Source organism: Dermochelys coriacea, chromosome 14, assembly GCF_009764565.3.
Source record: "Dermochelys coriacea isolate rDerCor1 chromosome 14, rDerCor1.pri.v4, whole genome shotgun sequence".
Taxonomy (NCBI): domain Eukaryota; kingdom Metazoa; phylum Chordata; order Testudines; family Dermochelyidae; genus Dermochelys; species Dermochelys coriacea.
The window spans coordinates 30,269,370-30,290,273 of record NC_050081.1 but is presented as its reverse complement, the minus strand read 5'-3'; the positions used below and the strand labels follow the sequence as shown (position 1 = coordinate 30,290,273).

The window sequence follows — 20,904 nt, the reverse complement described above, 5'->3', positions numbered from 1 at the left end:
AGCGCATGACAGCGGAAGGCTCCTGCCTCATACTGAGAAAGTGGGACAATCAGCGAGTTATCTCAAGTGCCTATACACAAATGCAAGAAGCCTGGGAAACAAGCAGGGCAAACTGGAAGTCCTGGCGCAGTCAAGGAATTATGATGAGATTGGAACAACAGAGAGTTGGTGGGATAACTCACATGACTGGAGTACTGTCATGGATGGATATAAACTGATCAGGAAGGACGGGCAGGGCAGAAAAGGTGAGGGAGTTGCATTGTATGTAAGAGAACAGTATGACTGCTCAGAGCTCTGGTATGAACCTGCAGAAAAACCTGAGAGTCTCTGGATTAAGTTTAGAAGTGTGAACAACAAGGGTGATGTCGTGGTGGGACTCTGCTATAGACCACCGGACCAGGGGGATGAGGTGGAAGAGGCTTTCTTTCGGCAACTAATGGAAGTTACTAGATCACAGGCTCTGATTCTCATGGGAGACTTCAATAACCCCGATATCTGCTGGGAAAGCAATACAGCAGTGCACAGACAATCCAGGAAGTTTTTGGAAAGTGTAGGGGATAATTTCCTGGTGCAAGTGCTGGAGGAACAATCTAGGGGCAGAGCTCTTCTTGACCTGCTGCTCACAAACCGGGAAGATTTAGTAGGGGAAGCAAAAGTGGATGGGAACCAGGGAGGCAGTGACCATGAGATGGTAGAGTTCATGATTCTGGCAAAAGGAAGAAAGGAGAGCAGCAGAATATGGACCCTGGACTTAAGAAAAGCAGACTTTGACTCCCTCAGGGAACTGATGGGCAGGATCCCCTGGGAGAATAACATGAGGGGGAAAGGAGTCCAGGAGAGCTGGCTGTATTTTAAAGAATCCTTATTGAGGTAACAGAAACAAACCATCCCGATGTGTAGAAAGAATAGTAAATATGGCAGGCGACCAGCTTGGCTTAACAGTGAAATCCTTGCTGATCTTAAACACAAAAAAGAAGCTTACGAGAAGTGGAAGATAGGACAAATGACCAGGGAGGTATATAAAAATATTGCTCAGGCATGCAGGAGTGAAATCAGGAAGGCCAAATCACACTTGGGTTTACAGCTAGCAAGAGATGTTAAGAGTAACAAGAAGGGTTCTTCAGATATGTTAGCTACAAGAAGAAAGTCAGGGAAAGTGTGGGCCCCTTACTGAATGGGGGAGGCAACCTAGTGACAGAGGATGTGGAAAAAGCTAATGTACTCAATGCTTTTTTCGCATCTGTCTTCACAAACAAGGTCAGCTCCCAGACTACTGCACTGGGCAGCACAGCATGGGGAGGGTAACCAGCCCTCTGTGTAGAAAGAAGTGGTTCAGGACTATTTAGAAAAGCTGGACGAGCACAAGTCCATGATGTTGGATGTGCTGCATCCGACAGTGCTAAAGGAGTTGGCGGATGTGATTGCAGAGCCATTTGCCATTATCTTTGAAAACTCATGGTGATCGGGGGAGGTCCCAGATGACTGGGAAAAGGCTAATGTCGTGCCCATCTTTAAAAAAGGGCAGAAGGAGGATCCAGGGAACTACAGGCCAGTCAGCCTCACCTCAGTCCCTGGAAAAATCATGGAGCAGGTCCTCAGGGAATCAATTCTGAAGCACTTAAAGGAGAGGAAAGTGATCAGGAACAGTCAGCATGAATTCACCAAGGGCAAGTCATGCCTGACTAATCTAATTGCCTTCTATGATGAGATAACTGGCTCTGAGGGGAAAGCAGTGGACGTGTTATTCCTTGACTTTAGCAAAACTTTTGATATGGTCTCCCACAATATTCTTGCCAGCAAGTTAAAGAAGTATGAGCTGAATGAATGGACTATAAGGTGGATAGAAAGCTGACTAGATAGTCAGGCTCAATGGGTAGTGATCAATGGCTCCACGTCTAGCTGGCAGCCGGTATCAAGCAGAGTGCTCCAAGGGTCGGTCCTGGGGCCGGTTTTGTTCAATATCTTCATTAATGATCTGGAGGATGGCATGGACTGCACCCTCAGCAAGTTTGCAGATGGCATTAAACTGGGAGGAGTGGTAGATATGCTGGAGGTAGGGTTGGATACAGAGGGACCTAGACAAATTAGGGGATTGGGCCGAAGGAAATCTGATGAGGTTCAACAAGGACAAGTTCAGAGTCCTGCACTTAGGATGGAAGAATCCCATACACGGCTACAGACTAGGGACCGAATGGCTAGGCAGCAGTTCTGCAGAAAAGGACCTAGTGGTTACAGTGGACAAGAAGCTGGATATGAGTCAACAGTGTGCCATTGTTGCCAAGAAGGCCAATGGCTTTTTGGGCTGTATAAGTAGGGGTATTGCCAGCAGATCGAGGGACGTGATCGTTCCTCTCTATTCAACACTGGTGAGGCCTCACCTGTAGTACTGTGTCCAGTTTTGGGCCCCACACTACAAGAAGGACGTGAAAAAACTTGAAAGAGACCAGCGGAGGGCAACAAAAATGATTAGGAGACTGGAACACATGACTTATGAGGAGAGGCTGAGGGAATTGGGATTGTTTAGTCTGCAGAAGAGAAGAGTGAGAGGGGGATTTGATAGCTGTTTTCAACTACCTGAAAGGGGGCTCCAAAGAGGATGGATCTAGACTGTTCTCAGTGGTAGCAGATGACAGAACAAGGAGTAATGGTCTCAAGTTGCGGTGGGGCGGTTTAGGTTGGATATTAGGAAAAACTTTTTCACTAGGAGGGTGGTGAAGCACTGGAATGCGTTACCTAGGGAGGTGGTTGAATCTCCTTCCTTCGAGGTTTTTCAGGTCAGGCTTGATAAAGCCCTGGCTAGGATGATTTAGTTCTGGATTGGTCCTGGTTTGAGGAGGGGGTTGGAGTAGATAACCTCCTGAGGTCCCTTCCAACCCTGATATTCTATGACTCTATGATCTCTGGTCCCAGACACAACCCTAGGAACTTCTGTCTTGCCGTGTCCAGTTATGCCCACTGGACACTGCAAGCTTATATGAGTTCATCAATTTATCAAATAAATTGATATATACCAGGCTTGTTATCCAAGCCTTGACAAGTTATTGACATGCTTCAAACCAAATGCACTGCTTCAGGTAAATAACAAACAGATTTATTTACTACAAAGATAAATTTTAAGTGATTATAAGTCAAAGTATAATAAGTCAGATTTGGTCAAATGAAATAAAAGCAAAACGCATTCTAAGCTGATCTTAACACTTTCAGTACCCTTACAAACTTAGATGCTTCTCACCACAGTCTGGCTTGTTGCTCTTCAGCCAGGTTCTCCCTTTGATCTGCTGTTCAGTCGCTTGGTGTGGTGTCTGTAGATGGAGGTGGAAGAAAGAGGAAGAGCATGGCAAAGTCTCTCCCTTTTATCATGTTCTTTCTTCCCTCTTGGCTTTCCCCTCCCTTCAGAGTCAGGTGAGCATTACTTCATCGCAGTCCCAAACTGACCAAAGAAAGAGTGGGGACTCACTGGAGAGTCCAACAGATCCTTTGTTGTTGCCTAGGCCAGTGTCCTTTGTTCCTGTGAGGCTGGCCTGGTTGTCCCATACATGCCTTGATGAGGTGTGAACTGCCCCTGTGTTCTTGGGGAGTTTTTGCCTGGGCTTTCTTTAAGCCATGAGGATATATTTTCAGCCTCATAACTATATACATGACATTATAAATAACCTATAACATCCCTATAACATTACTGTAACAATTACTAAAACATCACTATGACAACAATGCTCAGTGCATCATGAGCCTTCTGAAGACACCCAACATAACAAACTTTGCATTAGATACTACACAATCATATTATAAGGATGAACATGGGGGTGTATGGTGTTCCCATGAGGTACAGAACATCACACCTCTGCCCTTAGTTTACTGCAAGAGGGTAAGTCACTGACTAGCTTGAAGGCAGTTTGTGTTATAGTTCTCTTGGCATCCAGCCATTAAGGCCATGAGGCAGTGTGCCTCAGTTTCCCCATTCACACACAGAAAACCAGTGTTTTTTATGGTTTTTCTGCTGTGATAAGCTTTAAACCTGTTTACAGGTATTAATTGAAAAATAGCATCATAAGGTTTAACATCCGTGTCAAAATTCTTATCCCCGAAACGTAACATTAATACCACATTTTTTATCACAGATGTGTGTTTACAAGTATCTTTATGATACCACGCCCTCTGTTCAGATAGTGTAGTTTGAGGTTAGTTTGTTCATTACCCATGATGTCTTTTGACTCTCTTCCATGTAATTAATCACTGGCCTTTCTTTTCCTCCAGTGTTCCCCTCTGTGTGGGCTCTTAATTTAATCATGTTTCTGGCATTTTGATATCTCAGGGTCTGGCAAGATAAGGGTCCAAGGGGGATCCTGCACGTTGGCTGGCCGTTTGGGGAACAGTCTCCCAACCCCAGGACAGTACATATGCAGAAAATCCAGCTCCCCTTTTGGGGTTACCCTGTGTGTCCCCCTCCCAGCACTGAGTCCTTTCCTGCCCCCCAGAGGGCTGTGATCTGGGCTCTCTGGGCGAGGGGTGTTTACCCTTTGATCAGATGCCCCTTTTCCCAGCAGCTTTCTCATAATTTCTCTCTGTGTCTCACCTGCCTGGGGGAACATGCCCCACCCCCATCAGTTGGGTCATTTGTGTTCTCACAAACTATCACCTGGCAATTTCCTGGTCTCAACTCCTCTGCTGTCACAGGTGTTGGAGCTGCATCTTGATGTAAAGAGAGACAATTACTTTCCAAAAACTTATCAGAAATAGCATCTTGAAAAACTGGGACCTGGATTGGGGTACCCTCCATCACCCTTTCTCTGTCCCTGAGAAGTCAGCTGTGTGATGGCTCCCCTCCAGGAGGTCAGTGACACAGTCCTTCTCAGAACCCGGATCACAGGCTGAGTGCCTGGGTGCACAGATTGTGACCCAGCCACCCTGCTAGTGTCCTGGGTATCCTGCCCCAAGTGACTAGTGAGGAGACATTCCTGTACCCCCACTATTCCTTCCCCAGTTTCCTCCTCTGGGCCCCCTGCTCAGACACATTTCTCTGTGCCCCCTAGGAAGGGTTCTATCTCTTGTTCAGCTGTAAAACTCTGCCAGCTAACCACTGGGACAGTTTTCTTAATCACCAACAACACCTTTCCTGCCCTTGCACCTGAGGACATGTTGCCTTCTGCTGGAAAGGAGCTAGTCTCAGCCCCTCCCATGCTTGGAAGCACTCTGCTTCCCTGTGTTACAGAGCCACAGGAACCCTCACCACCTCAGTGGTTTCGGAGATCCCCTGCCCCTTCTCTGGGCTCTCCTCTGGGACACATTGCTCTATGCTCCCTAGAGCCAGGTTTTGCCTCTGGTTCAGCCACAACCTGCTGGCAGCTAACAACCTGGACAGTTCTTTCTCTGGCAGGCGTTACACCCCCATCCCTTCCTGATAGTGGTGTCGCCTCCAGCTGCAGTGCAGGAGTTAGTCTCAACCACCCTCCCACCTGGAAGCATGTGGCTTCTCCCTGCTGCAGAAGAATGAAGGTGACTCTCTCCCGTTCTCTCAGCATTCCTGAGACCTTACTCTTTCCCTCGGGGATCCCAGCATAAAACTCCCTACTGCTGCAGGCAAATACTTTAACCTGAACTACGTGGAAAAAATCATTACCAAGGAGCAGGTCAAATAGGAGGTGTTCTATTACCCCCCCAGTCAAAACACTTTCCAAACCTTCCCACACCACATGGATTTTAGCTAGTGGTACGAGGAATCTGCTTTTGCCCACCCCCACAATCTCTGCCATTTGTCCTGGCAACATACTGGCCTTCAGGACCACACTCTGCTTAACCAGAATGATCTGGACCTCTGTATCCCTCTGCCCCAAGTATTCACTGCCATCAATTTGGACAGCCTTAACATGCTCCATATCTGGTTCTGCAGAGGCTAACCTCACAAAACCAATATGATAGGTTTCAATTGCTTGGGGGGTTTCTGTGTTAAGGACAGCAGAACTAACAAATACTTCGCAAAACAGTATCTTTACGTTTACAATAGTCTAAAGCATCTTCAATAGGCATTCCATTGAATACATTTTGAGATTTACCAGTTAATTTTGCAGTCAGGATAGGAACTCTCTTATCATCCGGGATTTCATGTATTACACACAGCCTTTCAAAGGTAGTCAGATATTCAGCAATATCGTCCTCCTCACTGTATGCAGGACATAAGTATTCCCAATTGTGGATTTTTGGAGTGATGGGAGTCATTCAGGTCAGGGGGGTTCTGGTTCTGCTTCTCTAGCAAGTCCAGTTGGTGTTTTCGCTCTCTCTCTCTCTTTCTTTCTGCTCTTTCTCCCTGCTCTCTTTCTCTTTCTTTCCCATAGCCCTTCTCTGTTCAGCCTCCTCTCTGGCTGCCTCCCTGGCTGCCTCTGCCTCCATAATTTCCCTGGCCGCAGCTCATTTCTGCCTGCCACATTTGAAACTCAATCCTTTTCCTTCTCTGTAGCTTCCAATCTGGTCAGCTCTAGTTTTGTAGCTGCCTCACTGGTAGTCATTTTTCTGCTTTCTTGTGCTTATTCCTCTCACCCGAAATAAACAAACAGAAAATAACAAAACTGTGACCTCCTCCTGACTGTTCTTAGCCACTGCACTGAAGAATCACTTAAAATCACAAATATCAGTGCTTAAAGTGTGAACTCCACTTGGAGTAACAAGCTGCACATACACACCCTGCTCTCTGTGCCACTGTGACATTCCTCTCTGGTGTTATCTGGACTGGTGATCTGCTAGGCCACTCTGATCTTTGACTCTGGGAGCCAACCTTACCCTGCTCTGCTGTGAGAACCCCCACTCCTGGGCTGTTCAGACACAACCTCTGGCATGTAAGCTGCCCCTTGAATTCTGCAACCGAATGACACTAGCCAATGTCTTTGGTCCTAGGAGCCTCAGTCTTGCAGTGTCCAGTTATGCCCACTGGACACTGCAAGCTTATATGAGTTCATCAATTTAACAAAGAAATTGATATGTACCAAGCTTGTTATCCCAAGGGGAGTCTCTGACACGCTTCAAACCAAACACACTGTTTCAGGTAGAATAAACAAACAGATTTATTAACTACAAAGGTAAATTTTACGTTATTATAAGTCAAAGCATAACAAGTCAGATTTGGTCAAATGAAATAAAAGCAAAACACATTCTAAACTGATCTTAACACTTTCAGTGCCCTTACAAACTTCTCACCACAGGCTGGCTGGTTGCCCTTCAGCCAAGCTGTCCCATTTGATCAGCGCTTCAGTCGCTTTGTGGTGATGACTGTAGATGGAGGTGGAAAAGAGAGGAAGAGCATGGCAAATGTCTCTCCCTTTTATCATGTTCTTTCTTCCCTCTTGGCTTTGCGCCCCACCCCCACCCCTTCAGAAACAGGTGATCTTTACCTTATCACAATCCCAAACTGACCAAAGGAAGGGGAGTGACTCACTAGAGAGTCCAACAGATCCTTTTGTTGCTGCCTAGTCCTTTGTTCCTGTGAGTCTGGGTTGGGTTTGTCCCATATGTGCCCTGATGAGGTGTGAACTGCCTCTCTGCTCTTGGAGAGTTTTTGTCTGGGCTTATTTTAAGCCATGAGGACCCACTTTCAACCTCATAACTATATACATGAAATTATAACCTATAACATTACTGTAACATCACTATAACAACAATGCTCAGTGCATCATGAGCCTTCTGAAGACACCCAACATGACAAACTTTGCATTAGATACCACACAGCCATATTATAAGGATGAACATGGGGGTTTAGGGTGTTCCCACAAGGTACAGAACATCACACCCCCTGCTCCATTCCCCTGCCCCACGGCTACCCCCTACCCCCCGGCCTGGGCATCCTGCTGGCCGTCTGCCTAGCCTTCAATACCTACAAGAGGCACTTTCGATCAGTGGTGCCCCATGACCCATGGCTACCCACCACTCCCCCACAGCCTGGGCATCCTGATGTCCATTGTGTGCCTGGTCTTCAACAGCTACAATGGGCACGTCCGGTTAGTGCCCCCCTCCTCCCGCCCACTGCCCCATGGCTACCCCCCACCCTGCATCTGGACACCCTTCTGGCCATCTTCTGCCTGGCCTGCAATACCTACAAGGGGCATGTCCCATCACTGCCGCCCCATGACCCACGGCTATCTCCCAGCCCCCAGCTTGGGCATCCTGCTGGCCATCGTCTGCCTATCCTTCTACACCTGCAACAGGCACGTCCGGTCAGTGCCCCCTCCTCCACCTCCCTGCCCCATGTTTACCCCCACCCTCCACCTGGGCAACAGGCTGACCACCATCTGCCTGCCCTTCAACCTCTACAATGGGCACGTCCAGTCAGTGCCTTCCACTCCCCTGCCCCAAGGCCATCCTCCACCCCTCCTGTCTTGGGGCGGGATCTGGGCTGTGGCCCCCCACCCTCCAGGTGATGGCTGCATCTGCAGGGGCTGGCCTTTGGGAGCAGGAGGGGGGAGCCAGGCTTTGGGTCATCTCTCAGGTGATGGAGGGGCTGGTCTTGGGGGATGGGGAGCAGGAGCCGGGCTGCGGGGCACCCCCCAGATGATGGATATGTCTGGAGGGGCTGATCTCTGGGGGAGGGGGCGGGGGCTGGCCTGTGGGGCACCCTCAGGTGATGGCTGTGTCTGCTCTGCAGGTACATCCAGAACTCCCAGCCCTATCTCAACAACATGACGGCCGTGGGCTGCACGCTGGCGCTGGCAGCTGTCTTCCCCCTGGGGCTGGATGGCTACCACATCAGGGCTGGGCTCTTCCCCTTTGTCTGCCAGGTGAGGCAGGGCACTAGGGCTGGGGATGCAGCAGGGCGGGGAGGGCCCAGGACCAAGAATGGGGGGATGAGGGAAAAGCGATGGGGAGGGCTAGAGTTGGGGTGCTGGCAGGGCATGGGGGGGCAGGGCTGAAGATGAGGGGGACCTAGCAGGGGGCAGGGCTGAAGGTGCGGAGCAGAGCACAAGATGGGGAGCCCAACAGGGCTGAAGATGGAGCCCCAGCAGGAGACAGGGCTGAAGATGGGCCCAGCAGGGCGCAGGGGGGAGACAGGGTGGGGGGGACAGGGCTGAAGACCGTGGACTTGGCGGGAGGCAGGGCTGAAGACGGGGGGCCCAGCAGGGGCGGGGGCAGGGCTGAAGATGGAGCCCCAGCAGGGGGCAGGGCTGAAGACGGGGGGCCCAGCAGCGGCAGGGGCAGGGCTGAAGATGGAGCCCCAGCAGGGGGCAGGGCTGAAGACGGGGGGCACAGCAGGGGGCACTCTCACTCTGGTCTCTGCTCCCTGGCAGGCCCGGCTCTGGCTGCTGGGGCTGGGGTTCAGCCTGGCCTATGGCAGCATGTTCACTAAGATCTGGTGGGTGCACACCGTCTTCACCAAGAAAGAGGAGAAGAAGGAGAGACGCAAGGTGAGAATCGCTGGACTGCAGGGAGTGGGGTGCTATGTTGGGGGGCACTGTGGAGTAAAGGAGTGCTGGGGGCACTGTGGAGCAGGGGCACTGAGGGGCACTATCTAGGGGATGCTGGGGGTCGTGTGGAGCAGGGGGCACTGGGAGGCGCTGTGGGGAGGCGCTGGGGGTGCTAGGGGTCACTGGGGTGTACTATGGACGGTGCTAGGAGGCGCTGGGGGAAGTGTGTGTGGGGTGCTAAGGGTCACTGGAGGGTGCTGGGGGGCAGTGTGTGGGGGCACTAGGTGTCACTGGGAGGCACTTTGGGGGGCTGCCAGGGGGCACTGAACCGCAGCGCTAACTCTGCATGGTTGGCAGACCCTTGAGCCCTGGAAGCTGTACGCCACTGTGGGGCTGCTGGTGGGGCTGGACGTGGTCATGCTGGCCATCTGGCAAATCATCGACCCGCTGCATCGCACCATTGAGGTACAGCCCTGACATGGCACTGCTGTGGGGAAGCTCGCAGCCCCAGGGGCCCTGTGTCGGGGCACACATTGGGGAAGCTCGTGGCTCCGGGGTTCCCGTGTCGGGGACGCGTGGTGGGGAAATTCGTGGCCCCAGGATCCCTATGTCATGGGCATGTGGCAGGGAAGTTTGTGGTCCGGGGGTCCCCGTGGCAGGGGTGTGCATCAGGGAAGCTCACATGCCCCGGGGTCCCCATGTCGGGGACACGTGGTGGGGAAGTTCATGGCCCCGGAATCCCCATGTTGGGGGCATGTGGCAGGGAAGTTCGCAGTACCGGGGTCCCTGTGGCAGGGGAGTGCATCAAAGAAGCTCGCAGCCCCGGGGTTCCCATGTTGGGGGCATATGGTGGGGAAGTTTGTGGCCCTGGAATCCCCATGTCAGGAACGTGCATTGGGGAAGCTCACTACCCCAGGGTCCCCGTGTTGGGGGCGCGTGGCGGGGAAACTTGCAACCCTGGGGGCCCCGACTTGGGGCTCTGACCTGCCCTCTGGTATTCACCCCTCTGCCGTCCATTGCCGTAGGAATTCACCAAAGAGGAACCGAAAACCGACATTGACGTCTCGATCCTGCCCCAGCTGGAGCACTGCAGCTCCACCAAGATGAACACCTGGCTGGGTAAGCAGGGGCACTGGGCACAGGCCATGGGGGGCAGGGGGATGGGCAGTATCTGTGGGGAGGGGTGCTGACTTGGTGGGGGAGAGTGCCCAGGTTGAGGTGGGGGATGGGCAGTGTTTGGGGGAGAGGGACCCTGGCTCAGTGGCGAGGGAAGTGTCTGCGGGGAGTGATCCTGGGATAGTCAACCTACAGCTGCCTGCCTGCTGGAGCGGGGGCTGCTCTTGTCCTGTCCTCTCCCACCCACATCCCTCCCTCTGCAGGTCTCCCTCACACACCCCCAGTCTCTTGCGTTCCATCCTGTCTCCAGCCCCCCAACAGGTCTGACCCATCCCCTGTGCCCAACGCAGGGATTTTCTATGGGTTCAAGGGACTGCTGCTGCTGCTGGGCATCTTCCTGGCCTACGAGACCAAGAGCGTCTCCACCGAGAAGATAAATGACCACCGGGCCGTGGGCATGGCCATCTACAACGTGGCGGTAAGTGAGTTCACCCCACTGTGACCCACTATCCCCCAAACGCCCCCCCACCTCACCATCACGGCGGTTAGTGCATCCCGCTGTACTGCCCCCCAAACTCCCCCCCACCTCACCATCATGGGGTTGAGTGGGTGCGCCCAGCTGTGACCCACTGCCCCCAAACTCCCCCCCACCTCACCATCACGGCGGTGAGTGCGCCCCGCTGTACTCCCCCCCAAACTCCCCCCCACCTCACCATCATGGCGGTGAGTACGCCCGTTGTACTGCCCCCAAACTTCCCCCCCCAAACCTCACCATCACAACAGTGAGTGAGTGCGCCCCGTTGTACTGCCCCCCAAACTTCCCCCCCTCAAACCTCACCATCACAGCAGTGAGTGAGTGCGCCCTGCTGTACTGCCCCCCAAACCTCACCATCATGGTGGTGAGTGTGCCCCACTGTGACCCACTGCCCCCCAAACTTCCCCCCACCTCACCATCATGGCGGTGAGTGGGTGCGCCCAGCTGTGACCCACTGCCCCCCAAACTCCCCCCCACCTCACCATCACGGCGGTGAGTGCTCCCCGCTGTACTGCCCCCCAAATTTCCCCCCACCTGACCATCACAGCGATGAGTGGGTGCATCCTGCTGTGACCCACTGCCCCCCAAAATCCCCCTCACCTCACCATCATGGCGGTGAGTGCGCCCCGCTGTACTCCCCCCCCAACTCCCCCCCACCTCACCATCACGGCAGTGAGTACGCCCCGTTGTACTGCCCCCCAAACTTCCCCCCCTCAAACCTCACCATCACAGCAGTGAGTGAGTGCGCCCCGCTGTACTGCCCCCCAAACTTCCCCCCCCCAAACCTCACCATCATGGCGGTGAGTGTGCCCCGCTGTGACCCACTGCCCCCAAACTTCCCCCACAACCTCACCATCACGGTGGTGAGTGCGCCCCGCTGTACTGCCCCACAAACTTCCCCCCCAAAAACCTTACCATCATGGTGGTGAGTGAGTGCGTCCCGCTGTGACACACTGCCCCCCAAACCTCCCCACTGTCACAGAGTCACCAAGGCGATGCTCTGGAACTACTCCATACGAAGCCAGTCAGGACTCTAGGGGAGCCTCCTCTCTCTGAGCATCCTGTCTCCAGGGTAAGAAGCTTACACAGCTTCGACCTTCCTGGGTCTGACCTCGGAGCATTCAGCATCCCCTTTTCACAACGTGCGCTTCCCACAGCTAGTCTGCCCGGACGGGGCTCCTGGGGAAGCCAGAGGGCCCTGCACCCCAACTCCGCAGTCAGACGTGACTCTCAGCCAGACGGTAAAACAGAAGGTTTATTAGTCGACAGGTACACAGCATAGGACAGAACTTGTTAGCACAGAAATCAGTGACTTTCAGCCAAGTCCATCTTGGGGAGTCCTGGGCCAGAAGCCCTGCACTCCCCCTCTTCCAATCCCCCCAAGCAGACTGTAAGCTTCCAACCACCTGACCTCTGACACCCCACCCCGCTCTTTGTCTCACTTTCCGGGCAGTCACCTGGTTGTCACCTGGTTGCATCCCCCTCCTGGGTCTCAGGTTACAAAGGGCACCTGTCATAGCATATGTGCAGGCAGCTGGAGCAGCTTCACCTGTCCCAGAGGTCTAAGCCAAATTCACACACCCCTATTCCTACCACAAAGGTATTGGTGTAGCACACAGGGAAACTGAGGCACACACAGTATTCATGCAAAACAGTAAAACTCACATAGGCTCAACATTTAGACACATACAACATAACAAGGGAAAATCCCCGCTTCGTCACACCCACTGCCCCCAACCTCTGACCTCCCCCTCAAACCTCCCTACCACGGCAGTGAGTGCACCCCGCTCTGACCCACTGCCCCCCCAAACCTTCCCACCATGGTGGCGAGTGAGTATATACCCCATGGTGACCCACTGCTCCCCCAAACTTCCCCACCATGGCGGTGATTGCACCCCCCCTGTGACCCACTGCCCCTCCAAACCTCTCCACTGCCCCCCCAAGCCTCCCCATCATGGCAGTGATTGAGTGCACTCTGCTGTTACCCACTGCCCCTCCAAACTTCCTCACTGCCCCTCAACCTCCCCACCACGACGGTGAGTGAGTGCACCCCACCGTAACCCACTGCACACCAGCCCTCTAGCGCACCCCCAAACCTCCCCACTGTGCTGTGGCTATGGCCATTTACAACATGGCGGTGAGTGTGCTCCACTGCACCCCAGTGCCTGACTGTACCCCACTGTGACCACCAAGCACCCCTCTGGGCTATGACAGTGCACATGCATCCAGTACCCCCGCATTGTGCCACAGTCGTGTGAGGTGTGTGTGGGGGGAGTGGCTACACGGACCAGGTTTGGGGTGTCGGGGCAGGTCTCTCTGTCTCCCCTTCCCCGCGCAGTGATGCCGCTGGATCTGGCTGTGCCGCAGGTGCTGTGTCTGATCACCGCCCCCGTCACCATGATCCTGAACAGCCAGCAGGATGCCGCCTTTGCCTTCGCCTCACTGGCTGTCGTCTTCTCCTCCTACATCACCCTGGTGGTACTCTTCGTGCCCAAGGTAGAACCCCCCCTCGCGCCCATCTGCATGGACAGGCGTAGGCTCTCTGCACTGGGAAGACGTTGGGCTGTTCTCTTCCCATCTGACTGTTGGTGCAGGGATAGCACGGGGGGGCTCAGACTCTTTGGTCTGGAGTTAGCATTGGGATGTTGTCTCTGACAGTGAGGGGAGGGAGATGGAGGTCTGTGCTGTGGGTGTAGCATTGGGGTGTGTTCTATTACTCAATCAGTTGAGGGGGTAGCCAGAGGACTGGGGTCTCTGTGCCAGGGGCACTACTGGCTTGTTGTTTCTTGTCTGATAGCAGAGTGGGAGAGGGTAGTTGGGTTTTCAGGATTTTTTCTGGGTATAGCATTGAGGTGATTGTCTCTGACAGTCAGGGGGCAGGTGTAGTGTTGGGGTATTATATCTGCTTGTCAGCCAGGGGATATAGTTGGGAGTCAGCACTCTGGGTGTAGTATTATTTCTGTCAGTTAGGGAGTAGTTGGGAGTCAGTGCTCCAGGTGTAGTCTTGTCTCAAACAGTTGGTGGGGGGTAGTTGGGAGTCAGTGCTCCTGGTGTAGTTGTGTCTCTGACAGTCAGCAGGGGGGAGTTGGGAGTCACTGCTCTGAGTGTAGTCTTGTCTCTGACCGTTGGTGGGGGTGGAGGGGTTGGGAGTCAGTGCTCCAGGTGTAGTCTTGTCTCTGACAGTTGGCAGCGGTGGTGGTTGGAAGTGCGTGCTCCTGGTGTACTGTTGTCCCTGATAGTCACTGGGGGCACTTTTTGCAGATGCGACGTCTCATCACCAGGGGTGAGTGGCAGTCGGAGCAACAGGACACCATGAAAACGGGCTCATCCACCAACAACAATGAGGAGGAGAAATCCCGGCTGCTGGAGAAGGAGAACAGGGAGCTGGAGAAGATCATTGCAGAGGTGAGGCAGATGTGCCTCCATCCCATGTCTTTGGGGGGGGCAGCGGGGACCTGATTGAGTGCTCCCATACTGTGATTATGGGGTGCAGGGTATAAAGTGAGGATGAGACACCAGAACCCTACATTGGTGGCGTCCTCTCCTCCATCTCTCTCTGAAGCTGGGGACTTAGGGGGGTGGGAGGGAAGGGGGCTCATCCCCCACTCAGGGTGGGGGAGGCGTTACACTCATTCACTCCCTCCCCTTCTTTCCGGCAGAAGGAGGAGCGTGTCTCTGAGCTCCGCCAGCAGCTCCAGGACCGGCAACAGCTGCGCTCCCGGCGCCGCCCCTCTAATCCCTCCTCGCGGGACGGGTGTGCCGCTGACAACCACTTCACCAACGCGGCCGGGCCCATGCCCACCCTCTACCAGCCTAGCCTGCCCCTGGTGCGCTGCCTTGTCTCTGAGCAGGCTGACAAGCTGGGCCGCGGCAACTGTGACGGAAGCCGCGTCCACCTGCTCTACAAGTGACCACCATGGGGCTGGGCCTGAGAAGAGGGTGGGGCCCGGGAAGGGGTGAAGTGGAGCTAAATAAGGTCTCTTTCCCCCCCCCCCCCAGTCACATCTCTTAGCTTTGTAAAATCTCACTGTATCAATCCATCTTCCCTTCTCCCATCCAAACTCTGAGTGCCAATTGACATCCAGGTGCAGAGTAAAATGTGCACCTTGTCTGATCTATCCTGAGTGTCTCTAGCTGGGGCAGTGTCAGGCGGGAGGGGGCAGCTGCTTGTAACCAAGGTGATGTGGGGAGGGCAGGGTGAATCAAGAAGGGAAATTTGCCCCTTGAGCACGCCAGCCAGGCGTGCAGTCTCACTGTAGCACAGAGTCAGACCCGGTGGCCTCCAACGTACAGTCATGCACAGACTGATCTAGTTAATGGGATGTACAGGCAAGGTGTAGTGCACAACCGGATTTAGTTATTCATATATACAGTATTATTGTAGCCTAGAACCAGGTTTGGTTACATGTAAGTACAATCAGACTGTAACACACAGCCAGATCTGGTGACTTGTATGTACGATCAAACTGTTGTGCACAGGTGAGTCTGATTACTGTAATGTACTGTCAGACTGTAGTGTAAAACTAGGTCTGGTTTACTTGTAAGTACAGTCAGACTGTAGTGCACAGCTGGGTCTGGGACAGTTGGACTGTAGTACAAAACCAGACCCTGGTTACTTGTATGTTTAAACTAGTGAACAGCTAGGGCTGGTTCTGTGTGAGTGCAGTCTGACTGTAGCACACAACCAGATCTGGTTGCTTGTATGTACAATCAGACTGTAGCACACAACTGGGTCTGGTTACTTGTCTGTACTATCAAAATGTAATGCACAGTCGGGTCTGGTTACTGTAATGTACTATCAGACTGTAGTGTACAACCGGGTCTGGTTTCTCAGTTGCATTTTAGTGAACAACTGGATCTGGTTACTATTGTGTGCAGTTGTGTTGTTAATGTGCAAAATTCATCTGCTTCCTTTTGCGTACATTGGCCCTAGAGGTCACAGCTGCACCTGGAGGCCCCGCAGTCAGAGCACGGTGTAACACCAATTCTAGCAACTCCCAGATACAGTAGGAGCTTCATGCATAGAACGAGCTAGTGGCTTTCATGTACAGTCAGCCTGTATAGCACAATCAGCAGTGGACGTTGTCATCTGGCAGCGTACCGGCTGTAGGGGATGACCAGCCCTGGTTACACATAAGAGTGGCCATGCAGACCTGGATATCTTGTGCAGAGGGTCAGGTCAGGTTACTCTGGCTACACCCAACTGACTGGAAGTGGGGATACAGCTGCCTGAGGCAGGCTCACACTCGCCCAAAAATAGACAGGGCTTTCAGGGGGGGATGGGATTAACCTTATCTGAACCCTGCTCTGACCAGGCGGGTCTGGGTGGAGAGCCCCGCTGGGGGCCAGCCTGCAATCTGACTGTAGCGTACAGCCATTTTCCCAGCCACAGCCGCCCCTGAGGGTCTCTTATTGCCCGGATAGACATGGCCTCAGCCATGTGCTTCCACCGGGGACAGTGGGGGACGGGGAATGCTCCAGCTGGTCATGATGGACCCTGGAGGCCCAGAGTCTGGGCCTAGGGCGGTCCCCATGGCTCTCCTGACAGCTCCTATCTGAGCTGGGCCCAGAGCTGCTGGAATGGGGGTGGGGGGAGGTTCCCTAGCTAGAACCCATCAGTGTTTAGACTGCCCCCATCTGAGTCCCATGGACAGGCACCATGAGAATGGCAGGAGAGAGCAGACCCACACAGGAGTGAGTGTGCCAGGAAGCACTGGTGTTTGTTAGACACAGCACCGAGCAGCTGCTCAGCGAGGGCAGCACAACGTGAGAACATGCAGCATACATAGCACAACACATGCTCTAACACGCATGGGTCACAACATGCAGGACAGCACAGTGTGTGTACAGCCCCATGTGAGCACGCAGCACCGCACGGACCCACAGCATAGTGTGAGCACAACACAGCATGCAGAATAGAGCCCCACACGTGCACACACAGGGTACACACACACACACACAGCAGTACCTGGTTCCCACATCCACACGCCACTCGGAGGGAGTTCAGTGTATGCAGTGCATGTATGCAATGCAATGCAGGGCACAATGTGTGTGTACAGCAGAACACACACCTGCATGTGCAAACAGGCTGAGCTCAGCGGTCCTGCTGCAGGGGCAGGGCTGGGCTGGATGGGCTGTCCTATCCCTAGGCCTCTCCCTGCAGTTTGGGGGGGGTCCCCCCCAGCCAGTGGGGCCAGGGCCCAGGTGGGCACATGGGGGAGGGTTGCCCCAAGATGCAGTCAGACCAGGGCCTCCCCGGCCTTGTCTGACACTGCTGTGTGACTGGGATGGGGGGAGCTGCTGGGAGGAGAAGGAGGGTCCCCAAAGCATGGGCCAGTGGGGGTCTCTGGCCTGCCATGTGCTGGAGGGTCAGACTCAATGAGCATGGCAGTTCATTCTGGCCTTAAAGTCTATGAAAGAGAGAGCCCCCTAGAGCCAGCCCCGACGCAGCCCCAGAGACATCCCATACCTGCCCCCCCCAGCACCCTGGAGGCAGACTGCTCCCAACAACAGTGACCCTCTCAGAACCCCCCCAGCCCATGAGACAGTGAGCCCCATAAAGATAACCCCCACACAGCCCTGTGCCCAGGTTATGGGGGCTGGCTGAGCAACTGCCAGCCCCAGGGAAAGAACCCAGGAGTTCTGGTCCCCAGCCCCCTGGGATCCCTGTTTGCCCCAGGGGGCATTTCCATTCCCCCCACACCGCCCTCCAGGGCTCCCAGCTGCCAGGAATCTGCCCAGCCTGGGACTTTTCAGCCATGACTGCAGTGATCTGCCCATGAGGAAGTAGAGCTCCAGGGTGTGCTTAAAGCGAATGCAGGACTTCTGGGTCCTGGCTCTGGGAGTGCCGTGGGGTCTAGTGGTTAGAGCATGGGGGTCTGGGAGCCAGGACTCCTAGCTGGGCCCCTCCTCTTCCTGCAGAGGCTAGTTGTTGGGGACCGGCCAGGTGAGGGTGGAGTCGTGTGCAGGCCCCAGCACCCAGGAAACAGCCCCAAGCAGGAAAACCTCACAGTGCTGGGCCCTTGGGGCTAAGGAGAGAAAGTGCCGTTAACCCTCCCTGCACTGGGAGCGGAAATTGAGCACAAACTGTTCCCAGCACACAGCCTCCAGGCACCTGCTCTAACCACTAGACCCCAGTCCCCTCCCAGAGCCAGACTAGAACCCTAGGAGTCCTGCCTCCCAGCCCCCCTCACCCCACATAGGGTGAGCCCTTTGTGGCTTTCCGCTGTTGCTGCCACAGACCCTCCCGAGCCTTCACAGATGAAAAATAAAATCATTTAATGAAGGGGAGAAACAGGGGAGCTGGTGTTGGGGGAGGGGTCCCTCATTGATTCCCTTTAGCAGCAAGTCAGGGCCTTTGACCCCCTCAATGGACCTGATCTAGGTCACAATCTCCTGGGGGCTCAAAGCTTCTGCCACCCCCCCTCCCCCAGCCACAGCCCCAAAACCTGGGGGGGAGGGGTAGGAAGTCTGGGGGCATCAGCTAAAAGAAGCAGTAAGGGGTGCCCCTCTGACAGTATCTGCTTGTGGCCCAGCCTCCCACCTCCTGGCTGATGGGGGGCTAGGCCCCATGTCAGTTCCTGGGTGGGTTCAGTGTTGGGGGGCCCAGGCCCCTCCTTCTCTTCCTTCTGATACCAGGCAGCGGAGGCGCCATCTCTTCAGCCAGCCCCGCAGCCCTGTCCCTGGGGATCTGTGCCAGCAGCCCTCTGGGACCGGGCAGCAGTGGCGGTGGAATGGTGCCATTGGGCCAAGGCACCTGCCAGGTGGCGTTGCCCAGCCCTACACCTGACCCCAGCCCGTGGGTCTTTGGCAGCAGGAAGAAGATGTAGACAGCGGAAATCACCAGCCCCACAGTGACGGTTACAGCCACAGCCACAGCCACAGCAAAGGGCCAGCTGGAGCAGCCCACCCCCCGCAGTCCCTGGCCCACGCCCCGCGGTGCCGGCCGCCCCACGTCCACACTCAGGCTGACCGTGCTGAGGGCTGGGCCCGGCTTGGGTAGCGCCAGCCCCCAGCCCTTCCGGGTCCCCCAGCCCGGCACGTACAGCAGCCCCCGGCGCCGGCTGAAGCGCACGGAGCTGCAGGGTGCAGCGGGCGCCAGGGGCAGCTGGTCCAGCAGGTCCCGGCAGGTGGGCAGGCCAGGCAGGCCCTTGCGGGTGGGGAGGCAGGTCATCTTCCGGCACACGGGGCAGCTGACAGCGTTGACCTGCTCCGAGGAGACGTTAATACGTGCCAGGCACTCGAGGCAGAAGGTATGCCCGCAGCCCAGCGCCTTGGGCACCTTGAACAACCGGTCGTAGGGCGAGAAGCAGATCACACAGTCCATGGAGGCCTTGTCTTCATCCTCCTCAGCGCCCCAGGGCCCTGCCTCTGCCTGCTCAGTACCCTGGGGCCCCCCCTGCCCTACTTCCCCTGGTGCTGCCATGCCAAGGTTTGATTCCCCTGGCTGGTGAGGGCAGAGGTACAGCAAGCGGGGTCCCCCAGGCCAAGGTGGTGCCAGCCAGCAGACACGGTCGGCTTGGCACCTGTTGATGTCTCTGGGGAGGGAAGGGAGAAAGGACAATATTTACCCAGTGGAGATAATGTGCTCCATGGCCTGGCCAAGCTGGGTGCTGCCCCCCACACGCCCAATTCCTCAGAGATAGACTATCAACCGCTCCCCGGCTAATCTGGAGTCACCCCGATACGGCTCCACCTGGGGCTCGGGCACAGCACAGAGCTGCCAGACACTCCCAGCTGGCAAGAGGGGGGAGGGGAAAGGAAAAGGGAGGCAACCAGGGGACGCACACCCCAAAGCACATCACTGCCAGCCCCCCAGCCTTGCCAGTGCCCTCACTTCCAAGACACAGCCTCTGCTAGCCCAGGCCTGGGCTCCCCACCAGCCCTGCTGGTGCCCCTCAATCCTGCCCCTGCTGCTATTCCAGTCCTGGGCTCCCCCAAACAGCTCTGCCAGTGCCCCTCAACCCCCCCCCCCCCACCCATTTACCCCTGCACTCTCCCCAGCCCTGCCAGTGCCCCTCACTCCCAACCCACAGCCCCCTGCTACCCCAGGCCTGGGTTCCTCCCAGATCTGCCAGTGCCCCTTTCCCCTCCCGCCCCCCACTATCCTACCCCTGGGCTCCACCCAGCCTTGCCAGTGCCCCTCGCTCCCAACCCACAGCCCCTGCTATCCCAGACCTGCACACCCCAGCTCTGCTGACGCCCCTCAGTCCTGCCCCCCACTACTATTCCAGCCCTGGGCTCCTCCATACAGCTCTGCTGGTGCCCCCCCAATCCTGAGCCCCAGCCCCTGGAAGTCCAGCTCTGGGCTCAATCTCAATAGTCAGGCTCACCTGATCCAGGCCTGGGTGCAGCTGGGATGTTACCGCAGCAGGTGTACTGAGGTCGCCGGGTTGCTCCACCTGGTGCTGCTGGCCTTGGCAGCTCCCGGGTTCTGGAATCTGCCCCCTGCAGGGAGCATTTCCCCTAGCAGCGCCCGCCCCGCTGCCCCAGCCCGCCCAGTTCTTGTGGGGCTGGGTGCGGTCCGGGTGAGGAGCCGGTGCCACCACATTCCCTTCCTGTGGCTACTGGCCAGGAATGTGACCGGTAGCTGGCTCTGCCAGGGTTAACCCTTCAACCCCCCAGCCAGAGAGCCCCCCTGCTCAGCCCCCAACCTCACTCCCTGCAACACAGGGCCTCCTGCTGAGTCCCCCACTACTCCCTGCAGCAAAGCACTCCCTCCCCTACAACACAGCACACCCTGCTGATCCCCCCACTGCTTCCTGCAGCCCAGCACCCCCTGCTGACCCCAACCCTGCTCCCTACAACACACTGCCACCTGCTGAGCATCCCCCCACTCCAGTTCACTACAGCCCATTGCCCCCTGCTGCT

The 20,904-nt window shown here is 55.5% G+C and overlaps 4 protein-coding genes across 5 annotated transcripts in view; 2 read left to right on the top strand and 2 right to left on the bottom strand.

Moving 5' to 3' along the window:
* Nucleotides 1–15,902, top strand: part of GABBR1 (gamma-aminobutyric acid type B receptor subunit 1) — a 62,411-nt gene extending 46,509 nt beyond the window's left edge. For both annotated transcript variants that reach the window (XM_038370618.2, XM_043496631.1), the window contains exons 17-24: nt 8,627–8,759; nt 9,267–9,383; nt 9,741–9,848; nt 10,409–10,502; nt 10,850–10,977; nt 13,402–13,530; nt 14,296–14,439; nt 14,694–15,902. In XM_038370618.2, coding sequence (XP_038226546.1) covers nt 8,627–8,759; nt 9,267–9,383; nt 9,741–9,848; nt 10,409–10,502; nt 10,850–10,977; nt 13,402–13,530; nt 14,296–14,439; nt 14,694–14,945 — 1,105 coding nt within the window. In that variant the 3' untranslated portion in view covers nt 14,946–15,902. The remainder of the gene's footprint in view (nt 1–8,626; nt 8,760–9,266; nt 9,384–9,740; nt 9,849–10,408; nt 10,503–10,849; nt 10,978–13,401; nt 13,531–14,295; nt 14,440–14,693) is intronic.
* The window catches only part of LOC119843027 (zinc finger protein 850-like), a 765,636-nt gene that overhangs the window by 185,090 nt on the left and 559,642 nt on the right, over nt 1–20,904 (top strand). The gene's annotated exons all lie outside the window — the stretch shown is intronic.
* The window catches only part of LOC119842502 (zinc finger protein 251-like), a 503,489-nt gene that overhangs the window by 375,118 nt on the left and 107,467 nt on the right, over nt 1–20,904 (bottom strand). The window lies entirely within an intron of this gene.
* On the bottom strand, nt 18,296–20,700 carry LOC119843032 (RING finger protein 225). Its single transcript, XM_038371929.2, has 2 exons — nt 20,367–20,700; nt 18,296–19,571 (listed from the first exon to the last, which is right to left on the bottom strand). Exon 2 carries the CDS (start codon nt 19,457–19,459, stop codon nt 18,608–18,610), a length of 852 nt encoding a protein of 283 aa, XP_038227857.1. The 5' UTR covers nt 19,460–19,571; nt 20,367–20,700; the 3' UTR covers nt 18,296–18,607.